General features: G+C 49.7%; 2 protein-coding genes across 4 annotated transcripts in view; one reads left to right on the top strand and one right to left on the bottom strand.

Moving 5' to 3' along the window:
• Positions 1-14,755, top strand: part of KIF9 (kinesin family member 9) — a 37,865-nt gene extending 23,110 nt beyond the window's left edge. For all 3 annotated transcript variants that reach the window (XM_045005340.1, XM_045005338.1, XM_045005337.1), the window contains 5 exons: positions 815-1,023; positions 5,791-5,970; positions 7,464-7,579; positions 11,532-11,636; positions 13,344-14,755. In XM_045005340.1, the coding sequence (XP_044861275.1) occupies positions 815-1,023; positions 5,791-5,970; positions 7,464-7,579; positions 11,532-11,636; positions 13,344-13,451 (718 nt within the window). In that variant the 3' untranslated portion in view covers positions 13,452-14,755. The remainder of the gene's footprint in view (positions 1-814; positions 1,024-5,790; positions 5,971-7,463; positions 7,580-11,531; positions 11,637-13,343) is intronic.
• Positions 14,756-16,338: 1,583 nt separating this feature from the next.
• The window catches only part of LOC123363293 (tubulin beta chain-like), a 50,153-nt gene continuing 43,769 nt past the window's right edge, over positions 16,339-22,722 (bottom strand). Inside the window, 3 exon segments of the mRNA XM_045004159.1 lie at positions 16,339-16,980; positions 20,949-21,198; positions 21,407-21,494. Coding sequence (XP_044860094.1) covers positions 16,748-16,980; positions 20,949-21,198; positions 21,407-21,494 — 571 coding nt within the window. The 3' untranslated portion in view covers positions 16,339-16,747.

Below are 22,722 nucleotides of genomic sequence, written 5' to 3'. Positions count from 1 at the left end.
TAAGAGATGAATAACTTGCCCGTGTCAGAAGAGTTCTCTGAAGGTGAACCATTATTTCTATGGATTCACACTCCTCACCCCTCTTGTAGGTTCGCCCAAGGGCATGGCTCCCTAGGGGAGACTGTGAGAGGTTAACCTAAGATGTAGATCCATAGAAAATACCAGCACCATCTTAGATCTTTGCTGACCACTTTCTGGTTCTCCTCCCCTGGGTTCCCAGACTGGCCTCAGAGGCAACAAGACTCAGAAGTTTGGATCCATAAGATCCAACATTCTGGGATGATTCAACTGAGACAGCTGCTAGGGAACTTTGCTTCTGCGTAAGTAACTCTTCCTTCTTGGTGTGGTCGGGCTTGTCTCCACTTAAAAGGCTGTGCCTTTGCAGCTGCACCGCTGCAGTGTGTCAGTGAAGACGCTATGTGTGCCAATGGGAGGGCTTCTCCCGTCAGCGCAGGTATGCCACATTTGCAAGAGGCGGTAGCTATTCGACAGGAGAGGCTCTCCCGCTGACATAGCGCCGTCTCCACTGGGAGTGAGGTGGGTGTAACTGCAGCGCTCAAGGGTGCGGAAGAGTGATGGAGTCATACCAGCATAAATTGCTAGTATAGACCAAGCCATCCCGGGAGAGAAGGAGGCCTGAAGGTTAGCACAGTGAGAGCACCGTGAGGCTGCAAGTGTCGATAGGTTCTGAAAGTGCCCCGTGAGGTGTAATTTGCAGACACTGATTATCAGTCCACTCAGGTGCAATAAGTAAACCTGAAGCTGAAGCAACTGACCCTTCCTGTATTTTCTCCTTCTCTGAACCCTGGCGCAGTTCCCCTCCCTCTAAGCTGGTGGCATTTGAGGAGTTTAAAAACGAGCGAGGAAGTGAGATCAACCGGATCTTTAAGGAGAACAAAGCCATCCTCAGCGACAGGAAGAAGAAAGCGAGCGAGATCACCCACAGACTGAATCTAATAAAACAGGAGATGGACATCACCAAACAGGCCCTCGGGGCCCAGAAGAAGGAGAGGGAGGAGCAGGGTAAGTGGCACACAGAATGGATTGGACAACACAGAGCTGAGCAGGGAGAAGGGACAGCTTGTTTCATTTCTCTGAGCTGTAACTGTTGGAACACGTTGCAGGACACCACTGCTGTGCCACAGGCTGGAGTGGCAGCCAGAGGGGTCTGAGCTGTACCTCTGCAACCTGGCCTTGGGTTCAGCAGCCAAATCCACTGCCTCATTCCCTTGCACTTCAGCCACACGGAGCCCAGTCACTCAGGCTTTCTGCAGCCGAAGTGAGTTTCAGCCAGACTGAACACAAAGATATAGGGTCTAATTCTCCACATGGACATCAGCGGAGTTATGCTGGCATAAAATCGGTGTAATGAAATGGAGAATTAGCCCAATTCACTGTAAAACCCATTAGATGCAGGGTAGACATCATTCTATTTGATTTGATGGGTCTGGCTCAGTCCCTGACATATGAAACACCACGCTCCCTGTTTGCGTGAGAATGCCTCAAGCATAAAACGCTCCAAAACAAAACAAATGGAAAGAAGACTCAAAACGGCACCAAATTCTAAGAAGTGTCAATTCTTTCAGGCCCTGATCCTGCAGCTTCTTGCTCGTATGTGTACTGCTACACCTGCACGCTGTCATGCAGGTTCCTAGAGTCAGAGATTCTGAGTCCAGAAGAGACGACTGTGGTCATCTAGTCTGACCTCCTGTATAATACAGGCCGGAGAACGTCCCCAAAACAATTCCTAGAGCAGAGCTTTTAGAAAAACATCCAATTTTGATTTAAAAATTGTCAGTGATGGAGAATCCACTATGACCCTTGGTAAATTGTTCCAACAGTTAATTACTCTCATCATTAAAAATTTACACCTTATTTCCAGTCTCAGTTTGTCTAGCTTCAGCTTCCAGCCATTGGATCATTATACCTTTCTCTGCTAGATTTCCGATGTCCAGACACACATGTAAGATATGATGATGATTACTGAAAATCTTCTCTCATCATATAAAGAAAAGGTTCTTCCAATCCCAAAGGATCAGCCACATACCCAGGTCCAATTATAACTTAGATCGTACCCAAAATACAGGCTTATGGTCAGTTCTTATTAACTAAGCTAAAATTTATAAAAAAAGGAGAGAGAGAGAGAGTTGGTTAAAAGATTAATATACATACAGACTTGAATTCAATTCTTGAGGTTCAGATACATAGCAGAGATGAGCTTGTAGTTACCAAAAGTCCTTTTAGAAATAGTCCATAGGTTATAGTTCAGTGTCCATATTCAGGGTGGCTCCAGTCAATGACTGGGGATCTCAATCCTTATGGCTTAAGGTTTCCTTCTCTTGAAACCCAAAGCAGATCTGAGATCAAGTAGGATCGTGTCCCAGGGTTCTTATACATTTCCAGCAGCCTTTCGGCCTGAGAGAACAATAGGCTTAACTCTCCTTCCAAACACCCTGGCAATTAGCACAGGGTAATTTATCCATTAAATAGTTCAGATACAGGTTACCACAACCTTCAAAAAGACATATAGACAATAATATTATTTCACTCAAGTATCATCATAAATGTTAATATTCCTTTTTTGATCTTTGAATTAAAGTTATAGCAATAGACAAGACTTGTTTGCTTACATCACAAGACCTGAGCAAACATCTACCCTTGAGATCTCTAACAATGCAGACTTGCATTTCAAAGCTCTATTCATTTACATATCTTCCTAACCAGTCCTTAAGGTTCACCCATGGGTCAGGTCACTCTGTGAGTTAATTAACTCTTTCTGGCCCTATCACCTTCTAATGAAATATTATATTACACTCATAACGTCACAAAAGGCAAGACTGGAAGAATAGTAAGAGGCCAATATGGCTCCATCAGGAGCTCTTTAATGACCTGACAATCAAAAAGGAATCCCACAAAAAGTGGAAACATGGACAAATTGGTAAGGAGGAGCACAGAAGAACAGCAGAAGCATGTAGGGGGGAAGTCAGAAAGGCTAAGTTACAAATGAGTTACACCTAGTAAGGAACATAAAAGGAAATAAGTTATTTAAATACATTAGGAGGAAGAGAAAGAGGAAGGAAAGTGCAGGTCCACTACTTAGCAGAGAAGGAAAACTAATAACTGATGACATCAAGAAATCTGAGGTGTTTAATGTCTATTTTGCTTCTCTTTTTACTAAAAAGGTTAATGGGACCAGATACTCAACACAATATAAACAAGGGGGAAGAAACACAAGCCAAAATAGGAAAAGAAAAGGTTAAAGAATATTTAGATCAGTTAGATGTGTTCAGTTCAGCAGTGCCTGATGAAATTCATCCTAGGGTACTTAAGGAAGTAGCTGAAGCAGTCTCGGAACCATCTTTGGGAACCCCTGGAGGACAGGTGAGGTCCCAGAGGGCTGGAGAAGGGCAAACCTAGTACAGTAAAAGCTGTGTTATCCGGCACTTTGTCAAGCTCTATTAGCCAGCATTTCTGATCTCTCCCAATACAAATCTTCAGTCTAGTAATTGGGACTAGTATACTGCCCAGGAGGTTATGCAATTGCATATTCTGTACTCTACTTTTATGCAAAAGAGGAAGAAGACAAGAAAGCAAGCTGATATCAAGGATTTATTCAAAAAAGCAGCTTCCAAGGGGTGTCATTGGGCTGAATCTGTAATGACCCTATCTCCTATACCGTCTACATCTACAATAATTGCTGTTGATAATGATGACCCTGAGGCACTGCAAGATCCTCAAGTGCCTTCTGAATCATCAAAGAAAGATTAAAGTATGTTCAGTATAGTTTTAGTGTTAAGTGTATTTTTAGTCATCTGGGTGTATCTGTAAACTATTTTGTACTTTATTCATGTTATTGTGTTCTAATTCTTTGAAAATTGGTTCCATTGGTAAGAATAACCAGAATTTTTGATTAACCGGCACCCCCCATTTCCCCAGCATGCCAGATAACAAAGCTTTTACTGTATCTATCTTTAAAAAGGGGAACATATTGGACCCAGACAATTATGGACCAGTCAGCCGAACTTTGATACCTGGAAAGATCCTGGAATAAATTAAGCAATCAGTTTGTAAGCACCTAGAGGATGATCGAGTTATAAGGAATAGCCAGCATGGATTTGTCAAGAACAAATCATGCCAAGCCAACCTAATTTCCTTCTTTGACAGGGTCACTGGCCTAGTGGTTGGAGGGAAAGCAGTAGACACGATGTGTATTTTGATTTTAGTAAGACTTTTGACAGAGTCCCACATGACAGTTTCAAAAGCAAATTAGAGAAATGTGGTCTAGATGAAATTACTAAAAGGTGGGTGCACAACTGGTTGAAAGACCCTACGCAAAGAGTAGTTATCAATGGTTTGCTGTCAAACTGGGAGGGCATATCTAGTGGGGTCCCGCAGTGGTCAGTCCTGGGTCTGGTACTATTCAATATTTTCATGAATGACTTTGACAATGGAGTAGAGAGTATACTTATAAAAAATTGAAGATGACACTAAACTGGGAGGGGTTGCAAGCACTTTGGAAGACAGGCTTAGAATTCAAAAACAGCCTTGATAAATCAGACAATTAATCTGAAATCAACAAGATGAAATTCAGTAAAGATAATTGTATGACACTTAGGAAGAAAAAAAATCAAATGGACAGCCAAAATGGGGAATAACTGGTTAGGCAGTAGTACTGCAGAAAAGGATCTGGAGGTTATAGTGGATCACAAAGTGAACAAGTCAGCAGTGTGATGCAGTTGTGAAAAAGGCTGATCTCATTCTGGTGTGTATTAACAGGAGGGTCGTATGTAAGACACAGGAGGTGATTGTCCTGCTCTGCTCAGCATTGGTGAGGCCTCAGCTGGACCGCTGTGTCTAGTTGTGGGTGCCACACTTTAGGAAAGATGTGGACAAATTGGAAAGAGTCCATAGGAGAGCCACAAAAATGGTAAAAGGTTTTAAAAAAAATCCAACCTATGAGGAAAGGTTAAAAAAACTGGGCTTGTTTTTCTGGGGGGGACCTGATAACTGTCTTCAACTATATTAAGGGCTGTTATAAAGAGGGCGGTGATCAATTGTTCTCCATGGCCACTGAAGGTAGGACAAGAAGCAATGGGTTTAATCTGCAGCAAGGGAGATTTAGGTTAGATATTAGGAAAAAAATTCTAACAAGAAAGATAGTTAAATTCTGGACTAAGCTTCCAAGGGAGGTTGTGGAATCCCCATCATTGGTGGTTTTTAAGAACTGGTTGGACAAACGCCTGTCAGAGATGATCTAGATTTATTTGGTCGTGTCTCAGCTCAGGGGACTGGACTTGATGACCTCTCAAGGTCCCTTCCAACCTGACATTTCTAGGATTCTATGGAACTATGAGCAAGGAGAGGTTTTCAATGTGGGAGGTAGCGGGATGCTAATGGTCTCTGGGGGGTGACCAGTTTATCGCCAATGTTTTGCCTTAACAGGCCAGTCCTGCTCTCAGTGACATCAGTGAGAGTTCTGCAATAGGAACAATGGGTGCAATCCCTAAGTGATACCTTCACACCGTCTGTCTTGCAAGAGTTAGCAAGGCAACCCAATCGGCCCACTCTTAGTCATGTACCTCTTGGATGAGGGAGGTATCTTAGAAGATTAGGGTTGGAAGAGGAACTGAGATCTCAGCTAGTTCAGTAACCACTCCATCCCTATGCCATTGGGAGTAGAAGAGTATCTGAGGAAATGTCAGTTGTGTGGTCAACCTCCATGTATTATCTCTGTTCTTTGGCACTCCCCTTCCACTCATGAGAACCTGTCACGTCCTTCTCACCTTGCAGGGGAGTATGTGAATGAGGAAGGACAGATCATAATTGACGAGGAGGAATTTTTACTGGTCATGAAACTTAAGGATCTGAAGAAACAGTACAGGTCTGATTTCGATGAACTGCGGGACCTGAAAGCAGAAGTCCAATACTGTCAGCATCTGGTGGATCAGTGCCGCAACAGACTAATCTCAGGTACTCATGTTGCTGGCCAGAGGTTTGGAAATGGCATGCACTTTCGCTGGTGCATTCGATCACACTCAGATCTCTAAGCCCTGCACTGTGCTCACAGAACAGGTGGGCATATATTTAAATGAAATAATTTGTCCCTGAAGAATTGGAAGCCTCTAAAATTCAGGGACCCTTGAGTCCCATTGACCCTGTAATGTGATTTTGTTAATCACCAGTGCAGCTCATATTCTATAAATGTTACCCAATACACTTAGCTCCTACCGATTCTGTTCCTCCCATGTTAACACAGTTGCTTCTGGATCAGATGCCGAGATGCAACTAGTAATCATTGAATTCAGTGGGGCCAGGATTTCACCCATTGTTTTGTTTGACACTTGTTTCTGGTATGAGTTAACTTGGACAGATATGCAGCACCCCATCCCAGACACCCAGTTTGGGCCTGGTTCTATGCTTGCGACCTGGATTTGACCCAGTATGTCTGATGACATTAGATGTATCAATATCAAAGTCCTCAGGATTTGGGAGCTGCTATGTTTTCTACAAACATGCCAGGGCACAAGCTTGCATCTCTCAGGAGCAGCCCACACGGAACCAAATGCCTTGTGTTACTCAGGTAAGCGCACACAGAGCCAGTTCCTAACTACACGGAAGGCTTTGCCATTGGCTTAAGTGGGATCAAGATTTGGCCCATATTTGGAGCTGCCGATGTGCAAACAATGGTGTGACCATTCGTACGAACACACTTGGTGTTTCACGGAATGCAGAGGTGACTTGTTTGGACCAGGGTATAAAGTCAGTGGCGTTATAGACATGTCAGTAGTGCCTAGGAAAAGCAGGGCTCCGTGTATGGCTTTCTTCATTCTTCCATGCTTTCCAGGACATTCCTGGGGGATTACTGTGCTTCTCAGGGCTTCATTCCCTCGGATTAGGCCCTAAAGCAGAGCATGCCAGAGGAACGAGGCTTCAGAGACGTGTGCCAGGGAAATGCATGTTATTAGTAAGAACAACACAGGTTCCAGCAGCGCTGCTCTGTCTCTTGTGCATTCTCAGTTGCTATTATGGGATGGCAAGGGGCTATGATGCTCATCTAGCCCTGGAGGCGAAGTCCGACCAAAAATGTGCTGACTGCTTGAAATTGCTTCTTCCAAGTTTCCAAATGTCAGATTGAAAACTGTTTTCATCTCCAGCAGTGTAGGAAGAGCGACCTCTAGAGGCCACTCAGATTGTTCTAATCCGCACGTTCCCTATGGCTCTCGCAGGGGGCAGAGACAGTTTAGTGCCTGCTTCCTATTTAAAGGTGGAGGAGTATGACCAGCCCCTAAACAGCATAATTTAACTGATTGCGCCACTCGGGTCACTAACTATGGTACAGATTTAGATTGCTGTGGAGGTGCATGTCTAGTCATTGTGCAGCACGCCAGGAAAAATACAAACCTGGCCCCCTTTGTTACCACAGCCCTGGTTATTGTCATCCGCCCACCCTCCTTGTCTTACAGAATTTGAAATCTGGTACAATGAGTCCTTCCTTATCCCTGAGGATGTGCAGGAAGCGATAAAGCCTGGAGGCAACATCAGACCTGGAATGATTCCCATGAACAGAGTCCTGTGTCTGGTGAGTTGTGCTGGGGAGTCCTGCTTCCCTCCCTGCTTGACAGCGGTGTGTCATCTGTCGTCACAGGCACTACCAGTGCTGGGGGGAGGAGGGAGGTTTGCAGCTCTGGCCCTTTTGGGGGTCAGTGAGGTGTAGCACTGGAACGCCAGCAAGGGGAAGCAGACGGCAGCTCCTGGCACGTGTCTTGTTTCTGTGGTATTGTTTTCTTTTGTTCATGGTCACATGAACAAAACACCTATTGATCCAAGTGCATGACCATCCGCTTGATGTTAACAACCAGGCATGTGGTCAAGAAGGCACAGGGAGTAACTGAGGTGTTGTTTCTAATGTCTATCATCAACTAAATTAAGAACATAAGAACAGCCATACTGGGTCAGACCAAAGGTCCATCTAGCCCAGTATCCTGTCTTCTGACAGTGGCCAATGCCATGTGCCCCAGAGGGAATGAACAGAATAGGGAATCATCACGTGATCCGTCTCCTGTCGCCCATTCCCAGCTTCTGGCAAACAGACGCTCAGGACACCATCCCTGCCCATCCCTGCTAATAGCCATTGATGGACCTGTCCTCCATGAATTTATCCAGTTCTTTTTTGAACCCTGTTAGTGCCTTGGCCTTCACAACATCCTCTGGCAAGGAGTTCCGCAGGTTGACGGTGTGTTGTGTGAAGAAATATTCCCTTTTGTGTGTTTTAAACCTGCTGCCTATTAATTTCATTTGGTGACCCCTAGTTCTTGAATTGTCATGTCTCCACCTATTGGCCACTGTCACTTAGCCAGACTGCTGTAGAGAGATGCAATCCCTGAACTTTTCTCCTGCCTGAGCATGGGCAGTTCTCCTAACAGTTCTCATTCTCCAATCCTTTTCTCATTAGTGTTGCTCTCCTCTGAACGCGCTCTCCAGGCTTCTTCTTTTTTTTTAAATGTGGGATTCAAAACTATAATGCTGTTTGACATTGACCTGGGGCCACCAATCCCGGAGAAGCTCAAAACACTTCTCATTCTATAGCCATACAGAACCACTGAAATGCAGCTACCTCTGGGGTATACCATGACAGCTGAGACCCAAATAGTACTGAGAAGGGTGGAGTTACTTTGTATTACATAGTTGCATTATCCCTGCTTAATCCTGCAGATCCTGACCATAGCAAGGGGATCTGGCAGGTTTACTTTTTTAGAAGAAAAATTGAAAAGGAATTATTTTGCCACCAAATGTTCCCTTATTTGGAATATAAAGCTCAGAGTTAAGCGTTACCTCCCAAACTGCTCTAGAAAGACACATTAGAGGGGATAAACACTCAGAGTGAATGTGCCTGTTGAAGTCAGTGGCAAAACTCCCATGATGCCAATGGCACTAAATTTCACTGTTCACATAGACAAGACGACACATCAAAAGTAACCCTGTCTAGTTCTAGAAGTTGGACCAACCTCATCTCACCTAGTCTTGGTTCACCCAGAAGACAGTCTCTGGGCTTCTTTTCCACCACCTCTTAAAGGAGAAAACCAGCTGAGGTCATGCAGCCTAGACTCGGCAGTTCAGACGTCCTGGCTTCTCCTATGCTGTTTACCATCTCAGAAAGTCCAGTTCACCAAACACCTCCTTAGAGTGTGTTTTCTAGCTCTGGGCTCCCAACTTTGAATCACAACCTTTCCCCACACAGGCTTCCTGAGTGGTTTCCAACCCTGGACTACTTGTCCTCCTGATGAGTCGGGCCCAAAAGGTGCGTAAAATGTGCCTCGCAGCTCCCTCTGACTTTTGATACTACCGGTTTACATCACAAGGGTGCCCCTGTTAATACAACCCAGTGCAGCAGTTGCTTTGCATTGCGTTATTCTTTTCTATTCAGCAAGCCCCAGCTCTGGCTCTGTGGCCTGTGCCCTTTGGTTTATAGTGGTGTATTTGATCATGTCATCCTACTTTGAAACATTTTGCATTTGTCTGTATTGAATTTTAATGTAATGATTCCATGCCATTGCTCCAGTGCCCTGGAGCACCCCCTTCTGGGCAAGCATGCTTCTGCAACACTCTACGTGCCTGTGTTTCCCCACAAATTAGGGTTTCCAAATTTGGATTACACCAGGATTATCTGCATTTATGCCAAATCCAAGTTTCTTTATTGGTACAGTGTCACCTTATCCCTCCCCCAAACAGGAGGATTTACCTTGTTCTAAAACCCAGCGTCCACGGACAACAGCAGTCTCTCCTTACAATTCTCCCCACTCACCCATTCTCAGGGCTCGCTCCCTGGAAACCAGCTTCATCCCTAGCTCAGGAGTCAAACAGTCTTTTAATATTATAGGTCCTGCCACCTTTTCCCAGCTGGAGCCCAGGACTCCAGGTGCCTCTTACCAGGCCCAAACACTCTCCTTATCCTTCTGCCTGGAGGTGTCAGCGAGCAGCCCTTCATCCCTGCTGCTGTGTCCCTCTTGATAAGGCCGAGGTGCTGGGCAGCTGGTAATCAGTCACAGGTGCACTGGCTTCTCCCACTCCCTTTTAAAGGGCCAGTCACCCTCTGACATTCATACTGTAGATTTAAGCCCATTCTCCACCCAATTTCTGACCCCTCCCATTTTTATATTGTTCATGAACTTGACTTCCACGTTCTCCAAGCCGTTCATGAAAAGACAAAATATATTCCTGAGAGTGATCATTTGAGACCTGACCCCAATGCACTCCCAATCACTGTCAGCTTTGGGTATCCTTCGAACGCACATTTCTCTTCAGTGTCCTCATGCCCTGCGTGCTGGCGTGCTGGACAAGGCGAGTTTCAAAGGTGGGCATTAAAGGAGAGGGCTGTTCGGATAAACGCATCGGTGGGTGTCTGTCCGCCAGCTCCAGTGAGTCAAAGCCCACCAGGCACATGTGGCATTAGACTTTAGACTCTGCAGACTAGTCCTTTTTCTGCTCCAAGATGCCCCACGCCGTTCTTCTGGCCTGCAGCGGAGAACAGGGTGTCCTGGATGTAGCTGGCGATAGAGCGCAGCTGTGAGAAGAGTTGCTCCTTGCCTACACCTGCTGGTGTGGCTGGCCAATAGACAAATGACAGAACCGCCTGTCAGAGACTAAGGTGTTGATTGGCCGCATATAAACTGCTCAGGGTTCCTTGTATACCCCAGGCACTGAAAGGGGAAGGGCTCTCATCTCCAGTCCATGTCTTTCTAGCCTCTTATGTGGTCCCCAAGATCATACAATCGGAGTGCAGCATCACAGGAGACTAACTTCCATTCAGGTGAAGGGCCTAGATTGCCCTTCATTGCTGAGAGAATCAGCTCTTTCATTTGCAGTCGCAGATACCTCTGCAGCCTCCTGTCTAATCCCTCATTGTTCATATAGGGTTGGCACTATGGGGCGCATTCACCAGCAGAGCGTCCCCTCAGGTCAGGACACAGCATGGCAGGGACTTTTCCCACTCTGTCACACACACCCCCTTTTGTCAGCTGATCTGTTTCTGCAGTTATCTGCTCTGGGTAATTCAGCCCTCTGGACAGGTCACAGGTAAAGCTCGATCCCATTCCAGGGTAACCGAAGTCTAACTAAAGAATCCAATTAAATGTCCAAATGACGATTCTTCTGCCCCTCTCGGGTTATGTTGCATTTCCCTGCTCTACACCCCTACTCGCAGGCCCTGCACCGTTCCCGAGATGGAGCAAGGCCTCCCCGGAGGCCCTGCGTCTTAGCAGGTTTCCTCTCCCCTTCTCCCAGGGACATCCCTGATTCTCCCAACCCCGACCTCAGGGCTTCCCTGGGGTTCCGATCACTGGGTCTCTGACTGCGTTTCCTTGAGCCTTTTAGTTCTGGGGCCCAGGTGTTCACCCTGCTAACACCTGACCCCTTAGTCCCACCCCCTCAGGCCGGGATGCAGTTAACTGCTGCACAGATGGGGCTGGCCCTAATCCCCCTCCAAGGGGCCAGTCACCCTGTGACAGCGGGTTCTCGCCTTCTCTTCCTCCCAGGATGAAGATGAGCAGGAGCGGTTTGACCGGCTGCAGGGGGAAGTGCTGCCAGCCTGTCCAGATTCCACCTCTTTCTACAATGCCAAAATGAAGACTGATCAGAAGGTAGCGTGAGTCGGTGCCGGGCTGGTAGTGCAAACCTGTGGCAGGATTTTCTGTTGGGGGTAAACGCCCCGTGCGCAGGATGGGGCATCGGCAATACCCTCTGAAATGGCCCCTGTTCAGTTATCCAGCACAAGGAGCTGTTTGCAGCCCGTTCACCGCTCCCTCTCCCACCCTGGGCGCTGGCGCTTGATGGTCGTAGGCTACGGGATGAACTCTGAATTCCCTCCACTGATGACTCTAAGGGCCAGAGCCTCAGCCAGTGTAAATGGCTGCGACGACAGTGGCGCTACACTTATTTACCGCAGCTGAGGATCCGGCCACCGTGGCTTGGTCTCTAGTGCTCTGGCCCTGCTATGGGGCAGTCTCATAATAACGAGACGCTCGGCACTTCCCCTCCATGCCTGGCAGGGGCTGGGAGCACCAGGCAGTAGGATGCCCTTGACATGTTACTGTGGACGATGATTCTTGCTGTGACTTTTAACAAAGCCCGGGAAGGGACTCGGGATGTAGCTGCTCTCTGGCTCAATGGGGAAATTCTACATATTCAGCTCTGTGCTGGGGAGCAACTCGGAAACCTGGTGAAAACATGGTGCCTGGCATAATCAGGTGGGGCATATCCTACAGTCAATCACAGAGCAGGCTGGCTTCGGGCCGATGTTCTCCCCAGGGCAGCTAAGGCAGTGGGAGCAGAGAACCTGGGCTCTGCGAGCAGATCCACCTGCTTCATATTGTAGCAAACACACACAGTACTAGGTGCTTGAAAATATCACCAGTTATTACACGAGGCACAATTAGCCTGTGGAACTGATTGCCCCAGGATATCACTGAGGCCAAGAGCTTAGCAGGATTCAAAAAGGACTGTATCTGTATGGGTGATTGTCACAGGGTGGCTGGCCGCCCCGTGATTGAAACAGGTACAGCTCCCCTGTGCCAGAGCACGTGCTCCCCGCAAGCCAAAAGCAGGAGGTGAGAGCGAGGGGAGTTCAGTGAGGGCACAGCTAGAAAGGGAACTGCAGAGTGAAGCTGCAGGGAGTTGGGGCCAGGCACTATAACCTAGCTGAAAGCTTTGTTTTCCCTTTGGGAGAAGGCAAAGGAGACAGGCCCAGCCCTGCATCTGCTCAGGCAGCAGGAAGGGGCAGTACCTCGGGGAGGAGGGGACATGCCCAGCTTAAGGCGAGGTGGAAGATGGGTTTTTGTGGCTGCGTTTAACAACTTTATGTTAATACCGAAACCAAACCCCAAGGAAGGCTGTGATTGGCCGAGAGGCTGTGTAGAGTTTGTTTAAGGAGCCCTGGAGAAGGGGAAATGGGGCAGAGCACGGCAGAGGCAGCCCTGGCCCCACGGGCTGCTTGGGTGGTGGCCACCACGTTACAGTAGTGGCCACATCCAGGCTTACTTAGTAAGGATTCTAAATCAAACACCCCCAAACCGACCTTCAGCTGGGGACTGGTGATCCCATAAGTGCCCACCAGTGGGTTTCTTACCCCTTCTTCTGAATCAGGTGGGACGGGCCTATGTTGGAGATGGGCTATGGACTAGGAGGGGCTCTGGCAGTTCCCATGTTCCTGATGAGGACGACTTTTCCAAATAAGCGTGATGCTGGTGAAAGTAATTTTGTGCCGGCTCCCATAACCATCTCTGCATCTCAACTATAGGCCTAAAGAACCGACACCATTTTAATAACTAGATCTTGTTTTCTGTTATCAGCACAAGTACTTTAGAGCCATGGCTGCCCTCCAGCAAATGCACAAGAAACCTGGACTCATCACAGCTACGGTGAAGAACAAACCCCCAGCGGCGCTCCATGTCGTATAGCAGGTGCAGGACAGAGCCATTTGTGTTGTGTTCTATACAAGGAAATGGACAAATTGACCTCAGAAAACTGTCAGCATTGATTTCCACAGGAGACTTCTCAACAAATAAAACTGGGCTAGTGACAAGCTGTTTTGGTTCACTAGAATGAAGGTTAGTGCTAGCTAAGGTAGAGGAGTCATCGGCCAGAGAGGAAGATAAAATACACGTTCATTAGTTGAACTAGGAGAACTTGTTTCCCTGACTCTGAAAAATGCAACGCCTTGGCAGGGCAGGAGTGTGCATGTTACAGGTGAGCTGCAGAGGAAAGAAACCAGAGCTTGTGCCTTTGTGACAGGTGAAAAGGCCTGAAGGGTTGTTCTCTTTCTCGTATATTTTAATATTAGAAATACCAGGAGTGGCCAGGCCAGGCCCCTGGTGGGGTGGCCTCCTTTGGAGGACCCAGAGAATTCGGAGCTTCTGAAATGTCAGAATCTTACCCCCCACTCCAGCCCTTTGATGCCAGGTAAAGTGGCCAGAGTGACACAAAGGGGCTCTCAGCATCTGTCTACGCTGCACACTGAGCCCGGGTCTGTGGGAACTGGGCTTACAGTGTTTCCAAGCCCATGTGTGAGCAGCCCGCTGCACTGCAAGCCTGGGGTTATGGTTACTGGACCGGGTCTCCCAGCCGTGCTAACACGTCCGTACTGCGCTACACTGACCTTCTGACTCAGGTCTGCGGCTTGAGATGCATCCACGCTGCATAACGACAGGGCTGGGACCCAAGTCACAGCAGGACTCGGGCTCTGCTAGCAGGGTCCTAGGAGCCGAGTGCCTGCTGACCTGAGTCAGACTCATTGGGGGGGGGGAGCCTTGAGCTCAAACCTGAGTCAGAGCCCGGAATAAGTGTGCAGTGTAGGCACCCCCTAAAAGTCCTCAATCCAGCCAATGGAGAATCCTTGTGAAAGAACGGAAGAAGGTAGCCACAGGTGGTCCTATGAGGACCCCTTCCTCTTGATCTTGAGGGCACAATATTAAGGGAGAAGAAAGAGTCAAAACCTAACAACCTAGCACTGCTGGGGCACCTTCAGCTAGTACTAGGCAGGTATCATGTTGGGCCAGGGTTTTAAACAATCTTTTGTCCTTTTGCACAATTGCTTCTTGGTATAGCTGGTTCTAGAGCCTGCTCTCAGCTTAGTGCTAAATACATAAGAACGGCCACACTGGGTCAGACCAAAGGTCCATCGAGCCCAGTGTCCCATCTTCTGACAGTGGCCAGTGCCAGGTGCCCCAGAGGGAATGAACAGAACAGGTAACCATCAAGTGATCCATCCCCCGTCGCCCATTCCCAGCTTCTGGCAAACAGAGGCTAGAGACACCATCCCTGCCCATCCTGGCCAATAGCCCTTGATGGACCTATCCTCCATGAACTTATCTAGTTCCTTTTTGAACCCTGTTATAGTCTTGGCCTTCACAACATCAAATAGCAGAGTCCTTGTAAAACCTGCAGGAGGCACTCTGTCAGATGCCCCAATGGAAGGGTGAGGGTTGCCCCTGCCTGTCCCCAAACATTGCCTATGCAACATGTCCAAGGCTTTAGCCTGGTTAAGGAATATCTGAGGTCCTGTCTACAGGCCAGATTGCAACCACATTGTAACTGCGTCTCCTGCCTGGCTGTACAAGTGGAGATGAGTCAGGTCTTTACTCATGTGTAGTCTTCTCCCTGAATAAATCTGCTCAGGGATTTGTTCAGCCCTCTAATTACCTGCTCGATCTCTCCGCTTTGTAACTCTGTCTGTTAAAAGCTTTAGCTGCCTCTCTGGTTTTACAGGGACCAGATTAGAGATCAAAATCTGTTCCCCTTTGTCATGCAGGGTGGCTCCCCCTCTATGGAAGGCAAGCAGGATTTGGCTTTAGCTCAACGCTAAGGAGAAGGATCCACACCCTAGATCTCTAAAAGTCTTATGTCACCATCCCAAAGTGAGCGAGATCTTCTGAGGCAAGGCATGTCCGGGTGGTATGTGTATAGGCTTTCTTGGTGGCCTTGCCACATGCCCTCTGTCCTCCAGAAGCAAAGGCATGATTCCTCTACGACTCCCCTTTGCTCCAGGAGCATACCAACTTGCTGCTAATCCAAACCAACTGTAAATTACTACCCCTGCGATGCTGGCTCAGCTGTGCTGGCTGGCCCTGTGCGGGTGGGAGCCTTTCCCCACCCATCTACTCATTGGGTGGGGTTCGTTCAGCCCCTTATTCCTCTATACTCCTCTATACTCTATGCTCCACTTAGGAAGGAACAATCAGTTTCACACATACAGAATGGGAAGAGACTGTCTAGGAAGGAGTACAGCAGAAAGGGATCTAGGGGTTATAGTGGACCACAAGCTAAATATGAGTCAACAATGTGATGCTGTTGCAAAAAAAGCAAACATGATTCTGGGATGCATTAACAGGTGTGTTGTGAGCAAGACACGAGAAGTCATTCTTCCGCTCTACTCTGCGCTGGTCAGGCCTCAGCTGGAGTATTGTGTCCAGTTCTGGGCACCGCATTTCAAGAAAGATGTGGAGAAATTGGAGAGGGTCCAGAGAAGAGCAACAAGAATGATTAAAGGGCTAGAGAACATGACCTATGAAGGAGGCTGAAAGAATTGGGTTTGTTTAGTTTGGAAAAGAGAAGACTGAGAGGGGACATGATAGCAGTTTTCAGGTATCTAAAAGGGTGTCATCAGGAGGAGGGAGAAAACTTGTTCACCTTAGCCTCTAAGGACAGAACAAGAAGCAATGGGCTTAAACTGCAGCAAGGGAGGTTTAGGTTGGACATTAGGAAAAAGTTCCTAACTGTCAGGGTGGTTAAACACTGGAATAAATTGCCTAGGGAGGTTGTGGAATCTCCATCTCTGGAGATATTTAAGAGTAGGTTAGATAAATGTCTATCCGGGATGGTCTAGACAGTATTTGGTCCTGCCATGAGGGCAGGGGACTGGACTCGATGACCTCTCGAGGTCCCTTCCAGTCCTAGAGTCTGAATCTATACAAGGTCTGGGTAGCCTGTGCGGGGGCACAACGGGATCTTGCTCTCCCTATCACCCCTGCATGGGCCATGGACCAAGAGACAGGTGAGCCCAAGGTCTGTTTTGCACACGCTGAGAAGCAAATCTATTTACCTAGTTTGTGTCACAGTATTGATTTAATGCAGCATCCCCCTCAACGCAGAACCACCCCTTTACCAGAGACCTTGGCACAATGTTTCCTGGAGGTTCTCCAGGCTCTCAGGAGGAAGGCTGACAGCCAGCAGCCTGGAAGTGCCACAGCAGACAGTGTTATTCTCCCAGCCGGCTGTAATCATCTGCCACTGAGCAGAGCGTCTCGAAGGCCTGCTGGAAATCCTCCTCCTCGCAGCCGTATCGCCAGTACCAGTGGAGGTAGGCATTGGTCTTGTACATGGCCTCTGCTCTGGCCACCACCTGCTGCAGGAGTTCCGCTGAGCTGCTGTGGTTGGCGCAGACAGTCAGCGAGTGGCTGTGACATCTGGGCTGCACGATGTTGAGAGAGTCTGGGGGACGGAAAGTCATCTCTTCATCCAGACATATTAACCCTTCCCCAGAGGTCTTCTCCCACCCAGAAAGGGTTAAAAGGGACATATGGCAGCTACCTCATTCCCGGTGGGGGAAAGCCCTCTGCATTCTAAACATCCAGCCTAGCTAAACTAAACTGAAGTTCCAGTCTACCACTGCGCAGGTGTAACGTTGGTCTTGCAGCAAAATGCAGAGCGGAGTTATACAAAAGCCTTATTTCTAATAATACGCACATGTGAAATCTTCCAGGGCCTTATCCCACTCCCCTGAAATAAACAGTCACCATGTGACCGTGTACAAGCCACTCCTCTACCTCCCTCTCTTTAAGGCGGGGATCATACTTCCCTCGTTGGAGTGGTGTGATGCTTCATTAACGGGTGTAAAGTAGGGGAGATCCTCCAGTGAAAGCTGCGGGGTAAATTGGCCCTGGAAACACAACTCCACTGGCACCACCTCAGAGCGGAGGACAATCCGAGAGGAATCTCAGCATGAACACACCAGCGGGTTTAGCCTCTACTCGCTGCTCCTCAATCGCTATCGGACAAGGGCCTCAGGAAGTGTATTGATTGCGCTGGGCCTGTTTCACACGCTTGGCTAACGTAACAAGGCAAAGGTGTGTGCAGCTTGCCGTTCTCTCCCTTAACCTGGGGTTACTGATCTTTGTGTCTATGAAAAATTATGAATAAAAGGCTAATGACCCTACTTCTGAGTGTGCAACTCCCTGCTGGGCTGTGTTTGTACAGCCCCTAGCACAGTGGGCTCCTGGTCCGTGACTAGAGGCTACGGTAACACTACTAATAATGAACACACGGATTCAGAGGTTCTGCAGCTGTCGTCCCTGCTGCTGGGTCTGCCTTTGTCCATCGGTTTTTGACAGGCAAACAGCTGGGTCAGAAGGAAGGAGCCTTCCCCCACAAGGGTCACTGCAGCTCCTACCCGTTTCTGCTTTGTTTTGCTGCCTTTTCTCCCTCCTTTCCCATTTTGCCCCAATCTCTTCCCCCTGTCCCCTCTCTCCTTCATTTCTCTCTTCCAATCCCTCCCACAACTGCATTGTTTGGGTGCGAGGGGCCTGTGCACCTTCTAAATGAGGAGGTTTGAGGGATGAGCCAATGAATCTGAGGTCACCTCCCTCCAAATGTGGGAGACTCGACAGTGCTCCCCATGTCTCTGCTCAGCAGGGTCCCAGGACCAGACTAGCGAGGGTGCTGCGGCCAGGACGGGGCTGCCTTACGTTACCGGAGAGAAGCTCCCACAAAGCCAGCAGCACCACCCAGCTCTGTCAGCCTCTCCCCCCGAGCACCTCACTATGGACTGGACCAAGGATCCGGAGTCCCCACATTCTTAGGGAAGCTACAGAACGAACCAGAGAGCCCAGCTTGCCCCCAGCCCTGGGAGAGCTGGAGGGGAGGTGCTGGTGGCACTGCTCTCTGGGTCAGTGATGATCTAATGCTTCAGCACAGTGCTGGGGGCACCAGGCAGCTAGAGACCCCTTCCTGCTGAGCCATAAAACAAGGCCTGAGCCACTCCTGGCTATTAACTCTTCGAGCCCCAAGGACACGTGGACTGAGTGGCAGTGAACTGCACAGCGAGACTCCTGAGGCATCTGAGGGCAAGTCTACACTCCAAAGTGAAGTTGACCTAAGCGATGGTGCTGTACGGCCACCTGCAGTAATGAAATCGCTTTTGCATGTCCACACTACGCCCCTTGTGTCGGCGGCGCGCGGCCCCACCAGGTAAGGTGACCAGATGTCCCAAGTTTATAGGGACAGTCCTGATTTTTGGGTCTTTTTCTTATATAGACTCCTATTACCCCCCACCCCCGTCCCAATTTTTCACACTTGCTGGCTGGTCACCCTACCACCAGGAGACTGTCAGTGTGGGGCACTGCTGGACGGCTTCTGAAAAGCAGCAACAGGGGATGTAAGCAACAGGTCACCAACCCGTCAATCGTGATCAACCGCTCAATCCTGGGCACTCTCCCAATCGATCATGATCTCCGACCACGATGGTGCAGTGGGGCTGCCTGCCGCAGTCCCATGCCACTCTCTGAAGCGGCCAGCACACCCCTGCAGCCCGGGGGGGGGGGGAGAGAACACGCTGCTCCTGCCTGCAAGCACCGCCCCCACAGCTCCCATTGGCCGGGAACAGGGAACTGTGGCCAATGAAAGCTTTGGGGGTGGTGCCTGCAGAGAGGGGCAGCGTGTGGAGCCATGTGCCCCCACCAGGGGCTGCAGGGGCACGTTGGCCCCTTCTGGGAGTGGCATGGGGCTGCAGCAGGCAGGGAGCCTGCCTGCCTTCGATTGGTGGAAAGCTAAGTGCTACCCAGGAGGAGGCTGCCCCCAGAGCCAGCACCCATACCCCCTCCTGCATCCCGAACCCCCTCCTGCACCTCAGGCCCCTGCCCCAGCACTGAGCCCCTTCCCAGAGCCAGCACCCCACACCCCCACCCAACCCCCCCCCAGCCGGAGCCCAGTGAAAGTGAGGGAGGGTGCGGGAGAGCAAGCAAGGGAGAGAGGAGGGGATGGAGTGCGTGGGGTGGGGTTTTGGGGAAGGGGCGGGGTAATTCAAAAACTGATTGTGGGTGTAAAAAGGCTGGAGACCCTTGATCTAGAGTGAGACTATGTTGACCTAACTACATTGACCAAAGCGCTACACCTCTCCTGGAGGTGGAGTTAAGTCAGCGCAGTGGGTGAGTTACGGCGGCGGGCGTGCCACTTGAGTGTAGACACTTGCAGAGTTAGGCTGACGTGAGCTTCCTTGTGTCGCCCTAAGGCTGTGGTGTAGACGAGGCGATACTCTACTTCTCCTTCCTGCCTCAGCTCGCTCCAACCAGATATTGCCCACCCCACCTCACTCGCTGCCCCCTCCCCACCAAATCCAAGCCCTCCCACATCTCTGTCCCTCACCTCCACCCTTCCACCTGCAGGGACCCTTCCCCTCACTGCCAGCATCCTCCCCCTCCCCTTACCCTGAGCCCCGGCTGAAACCTGCTTCCCCAGGCTGGCTTCTAGCCACTCGGACACTGGCCAGTCCTCAAGGATCAAATAGCCTCTGGTTCCCTTAGAGCGAGTAGGGATGTTAGCTCCAGCCTGGCTCATTACCTCCTGCCTTCCTACATAGCTCACCTGGCTGGGCACAGTAGAGATTCTCAGGGTGTCTCCACAGCAGCGGGCCAGCCGCAGGTATCTAGTTGCTGTGTAGACGTACCCACAATGACCTCGACCTGAATTCAGTCCTGGGATACGTGGAGGCAGCTCCACTGAAGTCAATGTTTCTGCTTCCACCAGGCTTGAATTGGTTCGTCATGTACCAATAGAAAGGACGGCCTTGTGGTTAAGGCCTGGGCTTCAGGAGACCTGAGCCCAGTTTCTGGCTCTGACACAGACTTCCTGTGGGACCTTGGGCAAGTCCCTTAATCTCTGTGGGTCCCCCTTCCCTTTCTGTAGAATGGAGAAGAACGCATCTGCCAGGATAAATGAAAGTGAGTTTCTGAAGGGCTCAGATGCTATGGTGAGATGCAAATACTTAGACAAGACCAGCAGTGAGTTCAATGGACTTGGTGAAGTCTATGCAGGTTTTAAAGGTAATAACTGGAGCTATACCAATCTCCTAGAACTGGAAGGGACCTTGAAAGGTCATTGAGTCCAGCCCCCTGCCTTCACTAGCAGGGCCAAGTACCAATTTTGCCCCAGATGGCCCCCACAGGGATTGAACTCACAACGCTGGGTTTAGCAGGCCAATGCTCAAACCACTGAGCTATCCCTCCCCCTATGCAGGTTTTCAGACGCCTCCCCAGCCTGTGACCTTTTCTCCAAAGCAAAGACAACCTCTTGAGCACAAGGAATGTGACACACTCTGGTCTGACCTTTGCAGACTGGCTGCATTTGTCAGCCTGCCCCCTATCCCCAGCAGCCATATGCACAGAAGAGGGCCCAGCGAGACTGACCTGTCCAGCAGCGGAGAGGGAAGGGGTTCTAAGGAACACAGCGGTAAGCTTGCTTCGGCTTCCTCAGCACCGAGTCACGGGACAGAAGAAAGGTGGCCTCTTGGTAGCTGCGGGCTACAGCCAGCACAGAGGTGCTATAATGCTGCAAACAAGGCAAGCTAAGGGCAAAGCAGATCCAGGGATGACCTTCAGAGCTCTCCCCCAGCTGGCGGGGAAGCGTTCTCCTGTCCCATCTTGAACACTTCCCACCCTAGAGTTGCCAAGACTGGGGTTTGAATCTGAGGGACATTTTGATCACTAATTTAGTTGTGTAGGGAGGGGGCTACCAATGGACTCCTGTGGCCTGCTGGCTAGAGCAGCAGACTAGGACTCAGGAGACCCGGGTTCTATTCCTGGCTCTGCAAGTCATGTTCCCCTTTTGGTGTCCCAGTGGGATGGGGTGAAGGTGGTGTCCATACCATCACCTGTACGATGGGGACAATAATACTCCTTTCCTCCCGCCCTCTGTCGGAATGGACGATCGGCTTCTCGGGACCTGCTAGGGATCTGGCCAGTGCCTGGCATAACAGGGCCTCAGCCTCGGTTGGGGCCCTCTAGCTTAGAGGTTCTCAAACTTCATTACACCATGACCCCCTTCTGACAACAAAAGTTGCTACATGACGCCATGAGGAGGGACCAAAGCCTGAGTCCGCCTGAACCCCGCTGCCTCGGGCAGGAGGGCCAGAGCCCCACCGCTCTTGGCAGAGGGGCCAAAGCCGAATCCCAAGGACTTCAGCCCTAGGAGGGGGACCTGTAACCTGAGCCCCCCCCACACTCCGGGCTGAAGCCTTTGGGCTTCGGCCCTGGACCCCAGCAAAGCTAATGCCAGCCATTGGTGACCCCATTAAAATGGGGTCAAGACCCACTTTAGGGTCCTAACTCAGTTTGAGAACTGCTGCTCTAGCTGGTACCCGTAATACGGGCAACAATAGGTATGGGAGGGACACGCTCACAACTCCACCTTCTCAGCAGATCAGGCTTTTAAAGAGACCAGTCCCCCAGGCAAACTTCTGGGCGCCCAGAGGTCCCATCCTGGCCTGCATTTAAATCTAGAGGTTTCCAAATGTATTTCGGGGCAGATGAACAGAGGCAGGGTTCGTCCCTGCAGTTAGCTGGGATGTTTCGGAATGTGAAATCCTGATGACCCTGTATCTCATCTTGAAGGTTGTGAGGCATAAACTCGACGCCAACTGGTTTAGCTTTCTCTCTTCTCCCGCCTCAGCCAAGGGCCATGGAGCACTACTACAGGGCTGTCCAAGGGCCTGTTGGCTCAGGCCAGAGGCAGGTAAAAGGGAACTTGTCTATCTGGTTCATGTTCTCTCCTTCCTCTACCCGAGTCCCCAGTTCAGGCGTATTTGGAAGACGTGGTGCTTGTAAAGAAAGGACACGGGCTGTGCTGGGTGAAACTCCCGGGGCAATGAGTGCGCAATAGACGATGCCAGGCTGTCCCAAAAGACCATCCCCCTGGGAAACGAGAAACAAACCAAATTCACCAGGAGCTACAGTGAAAACTAACACGTCGGTTTCACTGAAAACTACTGGGCAGAGCCTGAGCTTAGTCAAACTAAGGTAAGTCCATCGACAGGCCTCCAATAACAAAAGCACAAACAGCTGCATGGGGCCAATGTGACAGTAACACCAAAGCATCAGGGAACGCAGCAACGTGAACTCTCCCACGCTGCATGGGGCTCAATCCCCTCTCACACAACCAAGCCGCCCAACAGGTACCATACGG

Source organism: Mauremys mutica, chromosome 2, assembly GCF_020497125.1.
Source record: "Mauremys mutica isolate MM-2020 ecotype Southern chromosome 2, ASM2049712v1, whole genome shotgun sequence".
In the NCBI taxonomy this organism is placed as follows: Eukaryota; Metazoa; Chordata; order Testudines; family Geoemydidae; genus Mauremys; species Mauremys mutica.
This window is presented reverse-complemented; position numbering and strand designations above follow the sequence as displayed.